Source organism: Cloeon dipterum, chromosome X (assembly GCF_949628265.1).
Source record: "Cloeon dipterum chromosome X, ieCloDipt1.1, whole genome shotgun sequence".
NCBI classification, from domain to species: Eukaryota; Metazoa; Arthropoda; class Insecta; order Ephemeroptera; family Baetidae; genus Cloeon; species Cloeon dipterum.
In genome coordinates this window covers 21,188,201-21,200,995 of record NC_088790.1, presented here as the reverse complement: position 1 = coordinate 21,200,995, position 12,795 = coordinate 21,188,201, and the positions used below count along the sequence as shown (strand labels likewise).

Genomic DNA, 12,795 nt, shown 5'->3' with positions numbered 1-12,795 from the left:
CACATTGTATGTGAATTTAGTTCAATATCCACATTCCTCAAAATTGCCCTGTCAACTCTGGCTATTAATTTTGTCCCTTGAAGGCCAAAAATATAGCTCTTGCAGTGAGAACTACCGGCATACAATTTGGCTCTATTGACTAATTATTATAATGGAATAAGAATTTTACCGGTAAGGATGCTGGGGAAACAATGGAATTTTTATTGCGTGGTCAGTTTTCGTTGACGAAACGGTTGTTTCACGAAATATACGCAATAAAATCATAACCACATAAACAACAATATATACAAGTCCAGGAGTTTTTTAGAGGTTGATGATGCAGTGTTAATCAATTTTAAAATATAGCAAACTTCTAAGTTTTCTTTAAGCTAAAGATTCAGGTTTCATTTTCATACGCTTAAATTAAACATTAGCAGATAAATATTTAAGCGGTTCAAATATCTCCAAAATCCAAGTAAAAAGGGCAATATCACGAGAGACAACATTACTAGAAAATTCTAATAAAATTTATTCTAGGTCTAATATAGTTAGAAAATAACCAGAAGCTTGGTGGATTTTATAAAAAGCTCAAATAATATTCATTTTCTAGCCAGAAAAAACTGTTGCATATCTTCTAGAACGTAAAATAGTTAAAAATATTAATTTCCTTTAGAAAAGCATCGATTCTTCATTTTTAATGAAATGTTTGTGCGAACAGCTCCTCAAAATAAATTGAGCGTTTATCTAACTCCACGCGCGGAGACGCTAATAAGTCTGCAGATTTTTAATTCATTAGATTGATGCAATTTTCTCGTTCGCTCTCGTTCCCTTTCCGAGCAGAAATGAAAGTAATTAACCTTACACATGTTTTGACTGAACACATCTGATCGGTGCAATTTATTCAATTTATTGGCAATAAAGTGCCACTCCGGCATGCTGCGCGCAGTGTCAATGCCGAACCTATTAGTGTTGCGTGAAGCAGTGATTGATTCTCCGCAGATACACACACAAACTCATTCTGACCTATTTGATCAAGGAAGCAGCGCCGCCGAAAATAATCAGGAGTTTTTCCTGATCACGCGTGCGGACTGATGAAACCTCTCAATTATTCATGCGTCGGTCAGAAGAAAAAAAATCGATTCCCCCGGTTGTGTGGATCAGGAAGGAAAATGAATAGTAGTAGTTGTTGGAGCCGAGAGACTAGTCGGTGTAATTTAAATTGCTGCCCGGCAAGACTTGCCTGCACGTAGCCGTGACCCTGAAAATGGCAACTCAGCGACAACTGCTCCTTTATGCTTCATTTTTTTTAATTACTATTTGTTCATATAAGCGCAATGAATTTACAATAATAAAAACTGTATCTTTATTGAATAGTACAAAACTTTGCTATTTTAGAGGACATTTATGAATTTATTGATTGAGAGACATTTTTCATTTTAAATTTCACATTGGGAACTGCAAATATATAAAAAATTCTTCCACGTAGAATTTAATACACATAGCAATTATGCGCAATATAATAAAATGTCCCAATTGCAAGAAGAAAAACTATCAGAACCAAGAAAAAATAATGCAATGTGAAAGCAACATCTGTTTTTAAGGAATGGAAAACCAAAGGCTAGATATACATGAAGTATTCAAAAGATTTTTATTTAATTAATTGTCAATTTAACACCGCATGAACGTTTAAAATCGCTTATTATTTTAAAAAATAGCTATCTTATAAAGTTCTGTGAAGAAAAGAAAACAAATAGACTGTTAATTTGTTCTGAATATTTTGAGACTGAAACTATGATTAATGACAACTGGCGTGGCCCTGATTTTCCTGATAGACATATTTTTGCAAGATTTGCTTGTCATGGCTATCACTATATTTTCTGTAATAATGTAACGTTTCACTATGAGCCAAATTATGATTGTAGATGTAAATTCTGTGGCGAGACTTGTGAAAAATATCATATCCAAAAGTGTACAGCAAGAAAACTTACTTTGAGAGAAGCTGCAAAAATTTGTAAAAATTGATTAAACTTTAGATATAGAGTGTTGCACGCATATTTTGCGTTTAATAAACCATTAATTTAAAAAAATAGCACCGCAAACCTTAAAAAAGTAAATGGAGACCTCCCTGGACTACACAAAACATGATTGATCAATCCATGAAGGTTGAAAATATAATGAAAAAGAGTGGCTTAAATGCTAAAATAATCTTCCTCTCTTCTTTTGAAAGATATTCATTTCACTCAGTAATAACGTTCCATCTCGCAGAAGATTTTTGAATAATCACCACAGACTGACTGGTAAAAAACCAGCTTCCTGAAAAGGCGAATCCATCGTTTATGATCGACATTCAGATTTAATTACACTGCGAAATTTCATGCGGCTCCTTTTTCGAAACCAACGCATGACACATTCAGCAACGTTATTTTTCTGTTCGCAGAGCAGCAGATAAGCAGAGCGAATATAAAAAGGGGCAGGACACGTCTATTATATATGTTCACAGTGTGTTTTTGTGCAGAGGTGGTGCAGACCAAGGGTCTGTGAACTTGAAAAGGAACTGTCGGGCAGCTCGAGTGGGTGGCTCTGCGGCGACTACTCATTTTCTTTCCACTCTCTGATCAGGTCAGACCCGGCAAGAGACTTTTTTACATAACCAAAGGAGTAGTAAACAATAATAATAATGGTAACAGCGTGGTCGATCTGCTTGAAAGACATATTCTACTGTGTGTGCGTGCTTTTAATCCATTCGAGATCGAAAAGATGGATAAGTGGAGGAGGGAAAATAATCAAATGGGGATAAAAACTCGGTGGCGCAGGCACAGAAAAATTACATAAAATATGATATCGACGAGATACCTACTTTTTCCAGCTCAAAACGGTACCTTTTAGAGGAGTGAAACAATTTCGAGATGGCTCACTTTGTGATTAGGCGAAGCGCGATGGTCTCAGGCTGGAAAATTTCTAATTTAGTCGTAATGATCACAATTTGCATACAGAGGCTGCGTTTACAGTTTCAGGAAGCGCTCTCGGGGACTACAATCTACCTTCCCAAAGGGTAAAACACGCGGTCAAGCGAAGAACTCTGTTATTTAATGACCTGCGAGAGCGAGCGTGTGTATTAAATTCTCTCTTTCTTTCTTTATGGTGGAAAAGCAGATTGTGCATTGCTGCGGCCGTCAAAGGGCGTCTCGACGAGTAGAAGACACGATTTTGTGTTTGTGCGCCAGCCAGGCAGCCAGTCCGTAATGCAGGTTGCGTGTCGTGCTGTCCGAGCTATGTGCGAGATGCACAAAAAAGGCACGAAATGCAAGACATGTTGTTCGACACGGAGCAAACCCACCGACCGCAATTACGCCACGCTCATTGCAATCTCCGCAGATCACTTAGCAATGATTTATTTCTAGAGTAATTTATCGTAATTGTTCCCCCACACTGAAATGACTCACTCATTCCTAAAATTGAATATGCAAATGAACTAACCGATTTGCATAAATCGCTATCATTTCGTTTGATCCTCATGCCGATCATTTTATTCAGACACACTCAAATGGGAATGTCTCAATTTGTACTGGTTCTCGTCTCCATACAAAAAGAGTCAGTGTAAAATTGTTTCACTTGGCCAACTTTGACTTTTTTCTAGAGTAAAATAACTGGAAAAAGAAAAAGGTTCATCGCAAAAATGTAAACATTCTAAAAAAAGACAATCCTAGCAACAGACACAAATGAAAAGAAATTATTTTTTATTTGTTGTGAAGTTACGTAATCGTAATACATCTTTTGACAAACAATTAATTTTATTAAAAAAGAAAAGTTAATTGTAGCTATTCTTCCACACTATATCTGCGCCACACTTAAAAATATCTATAAGTAATCGGTTTTAATTTTCTGAACATCACATATTTTTTGCAACACTTTCGTCGCTGCAATTTTCCCCGCGGAACAAAAAAAGGATTAAATACGCCGAAAATAGCAATCAACATAAAGTACAAGTATAAAAGATGAATGTGTCTGTCAGTTTCGTTCTAGAAAATCAACCAAAGAAATTTTTGCTGAAATTCGAATTAAAATTAAAGTTAAATTTGGGCACATTGCATAAAAAATGTAGGTGCTTTTAAACTTATAAACGTATCGTTTTGGTAGTTACACAGGTTTTCCTTGTGCTCATTTGATGGTTCGAAGACGATTGGAAGCTCAGAAAAAGTCAAATTTCTAGACAGACTTATACAAATTCGCAGCTTAGCTAATTTTTGTTTGCATTCTGGCCAACGCTTTTCAATAATTTAAAGCTAAAAGCTTTTTGTTATTTTCGTTATTTTCAAGGATATAGGACTAAGACAGAGTCTTTCCGGCAGGAAATATATTAATTTTGACATGTCAATTTTTCTTTTAATTTTTACCAAACGCACTCTAATTTATTTACATTAAATTCATGGTCTACCTTGACGACTATAATTTTCTCACAGTTTATTAAATCTTTATTGCATAGGATGAGCGCTCATGAATCTTTTTAGCATCCATTTACGGAATCAGACGGACAACATAATTTATTTCCACTTTGATAAGTGCAAACGGACTCAAAGGACTCCATAAAACTGCATCTCACGTTTCGCGTGTCAAGATAGCAGTGAATTAGTTTGACTGAAAGTAGAGTCGGCGTTCGCGGCAAAACGATCGGCGTGAATCACTACTAGAGCAAAAAGGTATGCGGTAACGTTTAGAGCGAAAAATCAAGTTTACGCGTGATTGTGTAGTACACACCTCACGTAGAGCCAATTACGGGCATTTTCGCGGAAGAAATACGTAATTGCTCTACTGCTGTGCACGACGATGTGAAAACATTCGGACACATGTTCATGTGCACCAAGCAGGAATGCTGCAACCCAAGATATTCGACGCAAAAACCATAGAGCAAAAGGCGGCGTTTGAGATTCCAGTTGTAAAACACTAAATCAATCCTTCCGCTTTCTTGTGTAGGGGGTGACCATGAAATTCGCTAAATGCAATCCTTATTACAAACGCAATTATGGAATAATGATATACTCATATTTTACCGCCGCTCAAGCCGAAGTGTCATAAAACAACGCTCGAGAGATTCCCATCTGGATCCCACACACACCCTATTTGGTGCGGCGAAAACAATCGTCGTAAAAATGTTTGTGCGAATAAATGCACGCGAATATATTAAAAACAGTTCCTTCTCTCGCACAATTACTTCCTTGCTCGCATCAATCTAGTACTCTAATAAAGCAGAGCCGAATTTAACGAGGGCCATATGTAAATGAAAAAAATAAAGAGAAGAAACTGAGTGTATAGAGGCGAGTGCGTCTCATCTAATCCCCGCGCGCACGGCGAGAAGCCTCGTCCGAAGGTGAGGAACTCGCAAGGTGAACCAACCTACCAAGCCCAAGAAAGATATCGGCCGCCCCTCCCTGCACGTTTTGCTGCTCTCGGTTTGAGGATCTTCCGACGAGGAGGACCACGCCGCTCTATAAAAAGGACGCGCGCCCTGACGCACCAACAGATTCCAGCCGTAGTCAAACGGGGGAACTTGCAAGAACAATGAAGTGCTTCGTAAGTTTCAGATTTTTCTAGCACTCTCTTCTTTTTCTTAGCCTTTCCTACAGCCCTCTAGTTTTTTTAAATCTATTTATTTTTAAACATATTCTAAATAATTCAAAGTCGTTAATTATATTATCCTTAACTAACCATTTGTTATGAGATTTCAAATTAACTAAATTTTAAAAAAATGAATTTACTCTTAATTTTAATATTCGGATTATAATTTGTGACACTATAATTCGTAAGAGTTGCCCTTATTTGCTTTTCAGGAAAAATTAGATCGAAAATTCTATGAAATAAGCTTGGATTGCAAGATTTATTTAAAAGTTACATGAAATTACGAAATTGCAGTCTGTGATATTAAAAAGGGATTTCTATCTACAATATTTAGTTTTTCTTCTCATATTTTTCACAGTTTTTAAAGTTTTCCTAGACTAATCACCCTTTATTGTCCTTTTCGCAGATCATTCTGTCCGCTGCCGTGGCGCTGGCCGCCTGCGCGCCTCATCCTAATCTGATTGCCAACCACAACTACCACTGGGCCGCGCCCGTGGTCAGCAGCCAGTACCACGCACAGGATGAATTGGGCCAGTACAGCTACGGCTATGCCGGCGGCCCATCCGCCAAACACGAGGTGAAGACCTGGGATGGTGTCACTCGTGGTGGATACTCTTACATCGACGCCAACGGCCTCGTTCAGACCGTCAACTACATCTCCGACCCCGTCCACGGCTTCAGGGTGGCAGCCACCAACCTGCCCCTGGGACCTGGCTCCGCTCCTGCCCCCGTCGTCGACACCCCTGAGGTGGCCGCCGCCAAGGTGGCACACGCCGCCGCTCACGTCTCCGCCAAGGTTGCCGTTCCCGTCGCCGTGGCCGCCCCCGTGGCCGTCGCTGCCCCCGTCCCCGTCGTCGACACCCCTGAAGTGGCCGCCGCCAAGGCCGATCACCTGGCCGCTCACGCCGCTGCCAAGGTGGCCGCCATCGCCGCTCCCGTGGCCGTCGCTGCCCCCGTCGCCGTTGCTGCCCCCGTCGCCGCCGCCCCCGTGGCTCTGGCCGCCCCCGCCGTGCACGCTCCCATCGCCTACGCACCCTACGCTGGCTACGCTCCTGCCTACTCGGCCTTCAACTGGGGAGTGCCCGTCGCCAGCAGCCAGTACCACGCTCAGGACGAGCTCGGCCAGTACAGCTACGGCTACGCCGGCGGCCCGTCGACCAAGCACGAGACCAAGACCTGGGACGGCATCACCCGTGGCGGATACTCCTACATCGACGCCAACGGCATCGTGCAGACCGTCAACTACATCTCCGACCCCGTCCACGGCTTCAGGGTGGCAGCCACCAACCTGCCCCTTGGCCCTGGCATCGCCCCCGCCCCCGTCGTTGACACCCCTGAGGTCGTGGCCGCCAGGTCTGCCCATTTGGCCGCCCATGCTGAGGCCAAGGCACGCGTCTGATCAAAATTATCTCGCTGAGCACTAACTGTAATTAATCCTTTTCCAAAGACGGCGCCGTCCGGCCGCTTGTCCGCCCCTTTGCACAAATTTTTGTAATTTTTCCCGTATCAACCCGCCAAGCGGCGGATGATTGAGCGGACGGTGCCAAATATCTGTCATCTCTCATCACCAGTATTATTGTTCCTGCTGGCTGAACTTAAAACCTGTAAACCGGATATTAAGTTATTTGTACGCCACGAAAAAAGAGAAAAATAAATCCAACTGATGGACAAAAATTTGCACCTGTTTAATTTAATGAACTGGTAAGCCTTGAAGGACTCTTGTAAAATGATTTACTGTTGGAACCACCTTTGAGACGAAAACAATCAGATTTAACGATATAAATTTAAGAACTCTTTCAGAGCACGTTCAATGTGGTATGTGGTATATATGCGTCGTATATTTTTTGCTGGCGTGAGAAAAGAGTGATTTTGTGGTTAGGAATCCCTCTCCATCTCTGAACGAATTTAACTCGTCCATGATTCTGATTAGGTACACTTTTAACGTGTCAATCCATTCAGCTGGAAGATACTTGACAAGTTTGTGGATTAATCTGGTGATTCAGCAACTAGCTCAAGGTCAAGCAGTTATATATTATATCTACTTCCTGGAAGCTTTTAGATTTCTCAAACAAGGTCGTCTTAGTAATTTTCTATTTTATTAAGTCAACTAATTGTTATAAATATAAATGCATCAGTTTAAAAAAGACATGATTAATTTACGTACGGTTGGCTTACATAAAAGTATAATCACAATCTTTGTAAGATGCAACTAAGTTCTAACATCCACCAAAACACGTATTTCAGAAAAGAAAGCTTTAGGGAATCGACAAAAAGCATGCCGTTGAACACCAAACTGGTGTTGGTCCTTAAAATGATCTTCCTAAGAAAACTGTATCGGGGTATTGACCTTGACAAATCTCCACGAAGCCCAGCTTGGTATAAAACTCGTGCAGATACTTCTCCGACGTTTTGATTTCTACGTGACAGCCCAGAGAACCTGTTTAAAAGTCATGCATGATTAAACGTAAACAATCAGTCTCTTTATTTTACCATTGGCTCTCAAGGCAGCGAAGATGCAAGTCATGAGGCGCTTAGACACACTCTGGTCCAGAACTGAAGTCAGCAAAGCAGATGTTATGACCGAAGGGTTGTGAGAAGCTAACACGTCGGGCAAATCGTTTTTGAAACTGTAGATGTCAATGATCATTTTCTGTGAACAAAATTCATATTAATATTATTATATAATGTAAACTGGCAGTTCAACTAATTTTTTACCTCAGCCACAGTTTCTGCAGATTCAGTTTTAGGGTATTTTTCACGTAAGTTGGGAATCCAGGCCATTTCTGACTTGCGCAAAAAATCCTTGGCGTCAAGAGCTGCCAGGCCGTAGCCAACTATATCCCAGCCGTCCTCAACTACAAAGCAATTTTCTGGAGAAAAGTTGAGGAAGGGACCGACAATCCTTAATCACACAAGAGATGGGTTTAGCACTTTGATCAGTAAATCCACATGAAAAACTCACTTGTCTGCAGCAAGTTCTGGATATTTCTCGAACGTCTCAGTACCGTCCATGCCATCCATGCATGTTTTGATGCAGATAGAGTAGATGGCCGACTCGTCAGCTGGCAAATAAGGTCGTATGTTGTAGATTTTGTGGCAAGGCACATCAGGAGGTTTGTATAGAAAAAGGTCATTGCTTGAGTCTATTGGAATTTGTCGCTGAAATTTGAAAGAAAGTTTAAGCGAAACTGTTAACTCAATAGCATATTATAATCAACCTGTAGATCAGCAATCAGTCCTCCACGAAACATCCAGGCCTCCTGATCAACGTTGTTGAGAGTATCTTTTAAGGATTTAGATGAGCCTATTCATTCATAAGATGACATTTATTTTAAAAAACTTTGATGAGACAAATCGATTGATTTATCATTGTCACTAACCTAGCCATTTGACGTAGCAGCTGAGAATTGAAACCACTCCTCTGATGTCCCACACATATGGATACAAATCAAACAACAGCTCTCGATTATTGCTGTATGAAAGTCTCTGAAAAAGTTGGTTCAGAGACTCGGTGATTTCGTTGAAGCGTTCAGACCTCTTCATCCACTCCTGCACCTGCAAGCATTAAATCAATATTACTGCTCAGATTTGAACTTCACCATGTTGATTTTCGTACCTCTGGACTGCTGATCTCTCCGTCAGACTTGCTTTTAGCTTGAATCACAGCGGCGGCATTCATCTTGAGCCAAGCGAACTCCTGCAAGAGCTGCGAGCCCTGCGCGCCATGCTCGAAGGGAAGGTAGAATAGTTCGCACAACAGAATCAAATCTTCCTCTGTGAGATCGCGATCTTGGCCGGTCAGCGTCTCTTCTACCAACATGGAGGAGCTGCCGCCGAGAACACTGCTCATCTGCACAATAATCTATCATTGCAACTGCGAAACTATCGCAGCTTCACGTTAACCACGTCTAAAAAATTAAATGAATCAATTCTTAAGGTATTTTGATATTTTTCAATAATTAGCGGTTTTACAACATTTTTTTATCTATAAACTTATCAATCTAAAATTAGTTTATTTATAAATATTAAAATAGTAGCACACAGGATTTTTTCAAGTGTAGAAAAAACAAATATTTGCTCACCTGCATGTTTGATGATCCAGTTGGGGTCACTGAGGTGGAGCAACTCTCGCAGCTTACATTATCTGCCATGGCCACATCCTCGTTGGACGACTTCTTAAGCTCAGTGGATGATATGGAGGCAGGAAGGGATGAATCTGGTGTTGCGTTCACCTCCATCGGCTCTGTGGTTTGGCTGGTTTGAGACCCGCCATCATCACTGCTCGCAATTTTGCTGTCGGCTGCCAACGAATTTACAAAGGGTCCAGGATGAGGCTGGAAAAAGTAATTGTCAAAATAATAATTTTAGCAATACACCAGGAATAAAAAGCTAATAAAAAAATACAATCCAAAAAGTTGGATGTTAGATTTTTAATATTACTTTAAGAATATAGGTTCAAAATTAAATGAAAATAATCTCGCTTAACACTGCATATCCAACAAACTTACAAAACTGCAGACGTCAGCCAAGGTTTCCAACTGTGACGAGTGGTTGGACACCGGGACAGCGATGCAGCCCGTTGTTGACGATGTGGTGGTCGTGGTGACACTGATGCAAGTGTTGACTGTTGGGGGGAAAGCAGATGGCGGAGCACTCGGAGCGATTGTGGTGCAAACAGTGTTGGTTGTGATGACCTGCGGCTTCGGCTCGATCGGACCCCAGACGTGCCGGGACTTCTTAAACTCGGGCAGCCACTCAATGATGGCGTTGCGCAGGGCTCGCCGAGGGTGATACATCAGGGGGGTGAGCGTGGTAGGAACGTCCTCGGCCACGCCGTCTTCAGTCTCGATTTCTAGCTTTATGTCAGCACTCACTGTATCATCTGTACGGATTAAATATGAGATGAGTAAAATCAAATTGAAATCCATGTATATTCTAGCTCTGCTTGCATAAGACTGGGCGAAAGAAACACAGCACAGAGTAAAAAAATTATAATCAAGTATTTTCAAATAAGTGTAAGACATTCACTGCTTAGATTTAAGATTCACAAAGGTCAAATCAATGTTATTTTAATTTGTCAGTGAATGTTTAGTCTTCAAAAGAAATAATTGTGGTATGAATTTTGTTTTGGAGGCAAAGAACAGCTAATGAGGCCCTCCAAAATTTTGATCTGCATTTTACGGTCAGGGGACCTACTTGACTTCTTAATTAGATAAAAAATGTGACTGTTTAAAATGCCAACAAAATTAAAAAATCTCTAGCCCCAAAAACAAACTACAATATAATATATGATATGTAATTTTCAAGGCAAGTTTCACTAAGATGGTTGAAAATATTAAATCAATATGCTTACTTAAACTGAGATCAACTTTTCCATCTATGCTGCATCTGCTCCACTGGGCCAGAGTGTGAATGGCCACAAAATTAGCGCCATATTCGCAGTTGGGATTGGTCAGCACTCCCCTGATCTTCTTCATGATATCTGGACTCCTGCCAGAGTAGGGGCCAAGGAAGACTCTCTTCTGGTCATAGTCGTTGGCGTGCAGGTTGTCCCAAATAATTGGAGGTCTCTTCAGCACGTCTGTTATTTCCTCTATCGACTCGACAGTCAGCAATCGTGAAATCACTTTTGGACCTGAAAATCAAGTTTTGAGCTTAGCAGAACAAGGTTTCACGGCAAGGTGGACAAAATACAGCAAGCCTTTTGGGGAATCCAAGAAATAGCTACCCTCGTCAATTAAAATCAATGCGAAAGATTTTTAACCATTCAAAATGAAACCAGAAATTTGAATGCCATGAATTTAAGAAAGTTTTGTCTTTTCAAGTGTGCAATTTTTTACTAATTTTATAAAAACCTTTTTTTAAAATTAAAATTTCATTCATTTCACATGAGCGTTGAGAGGAAAGTGAAAATTAATTGCATATTCACCTGTCCACATTACGTCAATTTCTGGCACAAGTTTTGAACCAATGGTGTTCAAATACTCAGAAGTCTTAACATCAGGAACTGCTCTGGCTGCACAATACTGTGTTGGGCACAGCATGAACTTGGGCTGTCCCAAGTGTTGGAAGATCTCGTTAGTTACGGAAACCTGAGGGGAAAAGGCTTGTAAAAGAGATTTTTTTGTAGATCTTTGGAGTCTTACTTGTGCATGGGCAAACGACTGGTAAACCTCTTTGTCCGCCTCAGACATTTCAGGCTCTATGTCGTCGAAGAGAAGGGCGAATGCTTCACACCCAAACTGGGACACCTGTTCTAGTTTTCTTTTGAGGGCTGACACCTCTTTGACACTAGAGTAGGTGATGTCCAGACCAGGAGAGATGGCGTAGTAGAAAATAATTCCGTTCTCCTTAGCTGAAGTGATGAGGGCGGTAAGATGCTCAGCCTCCTCGACAGAATACAACTCTCGCCAGTAAGCTCTGTGCTTGTAATCGTCCTTTGGCGCGTACAGATACGAGTCCATGCCCCATTTTTTCATTCTGCAAGTTTCAAACTCTGAGAATGTCGCTATTATGTTGATGTACCTACTTTACAAATAAATCTTTCCTCTGCTCACTGGTCCAAGGTCTTCCATAGAATCCTGAGTAGAAATCATTAGTATGTATATAAATGAAGTCCGTCCATTGCAATGGAAAAATTACAGTCATTTCTAATGAGAATCCCATATCAAAGTATGGTTGGCGAAAACTAAAAGTCGCAGCGAAAAGTGTATTTTTCCATTTATATGATGAAACTTAAAAATTTTACCCTCTACAACTCCACAGACAAAGCCACTGCTTCCACTCTTCTCAACGCTCGGGTCGCTGTCGATTTTAGCTACTTTCTCAGTCATTGCATCTAGTGTATTTATCACAATCGGCTAGAAAAATCGCACTCCACAGCTTGCTGGAGCAAAAATTTTCATCAATGGCAGTTCCTGACGAGCACGCCGAAACTTACAGAATAACAGAAAGCGTCAATTTTGTGTCAATACATCTCCCAAGTCATAAAATCCGTATCCGCAGTTCCGTTGTCTGGTCAATTATGCAGCCGGCTATGTATACAGTTTACAGGCCGGCCATATGTTTTGATTCATATTCAAGAGCTGGGGAGTGGGGCAAGCTGGGGCGGATGAAGGGGGCGCGGCTATTCTCCCACTTGCTTACCTCAAACGGCGCCAAAGGAACGTGTCTGTTTTCTATTTTCAGCACGTTGGAATCCAA

General features: G+C 41.0%; 2 protein-coding genes across 3 annotated transcripts; one reads left to right on the top strand and one right to left on the bottom strand.

Annotated features, from left to right (window-relative positions):
- Nucleotides 1-5,403: 5,403 nt before the first annotated feature.
- On the top strand, nt 5,404-7,266 carry LOC135946288 (cuticle protein 21-like). The gene is made up of 2 exons (XM_065494444.1): nt 5,404-5,547; nt 5,999-7,266. Exons 1-2 carry the CDS (start codon nt 5,536-5,538, stop codon nt 6,989-6,991), a joined length of 1,005 nt encoding a protein of 334 aa, XP_065350516.1. The 5' UTR covers nt 5,404-5,535; the 3' UTR covers nt 6,992-7,266.
- Nucleotides 7,267-7,669: 403 nt separating this feature from the next.
- Nucleotides 7,670-12,687, bottom strand: Oga (O-GlcNAcase). Of its 2 annotated transcripts, none has more exons than XM_065493732.1 (15): nt 12,533-12,687; nt 12,341-12,478; nt 12,122-12,173; nt 11,739-12,072; nt 11,522-11,684; nt 10,946-11,227; nt 10,101-10,474; nt 9,675-9,926; nt 9,209-9,442; nt 8,973-9,147; nt 8,811-8,896; nt 8,555-8,751; nt 8,308-8,494; nt 8,083-8,242; nt 7,670-8,029 (listed from the first exon to the last, which is right to left on the bottom strand). In XM_065493732.1, the coding sequence occupies exons 2-15, from the start codon at nt 12,423-12,425 to the stop codon at nt 7,899-7,901; spliced, it is 2,712 nt and encodes a 903-aa protein (XP_065349804.1). In that variant the 5' UTR covers nt 12,426-12,478; nt 12,533-12,687; the 3' UTR covers nt 7,670-7,898. The 2 variants fall into 2 exon arrangements, with proteins under 2 accessions (XP_065349804.1, XP_065349805.1); XM_065493733.1 differs by having other exon boundaries at nt 12,341-12,474; nt 12,533-12,672.
- Nucleotides 12,688-12,795: the final 108 nt, after the last annotated feature.

Excerpts from the sequence above, each read along its gene's own strand:
- Oga (XM_065493732.1), bottom strand. The coding sequence starts at position 12,425 with ATGACTGAGAAAGTAGCTAAAATCGACAGCGACCCGAGCGTTGAGAAG. Across the intron at positions 12,073-12,121 it reads AGGAAAGATTTATTTGTAAA|AATGAAAAAATGGGGCATGG; the intron begins GTAGGTACATCA and ends TGAAACTTGCAG. Across the intron at positions 9,443-9,674 it reads CTGGATCATCAAACATGCAG|ATGAGCAGTGTTCTCGGCGG; the intron begins GTGAGCAAATAT and ends ATTATTGTGCAG.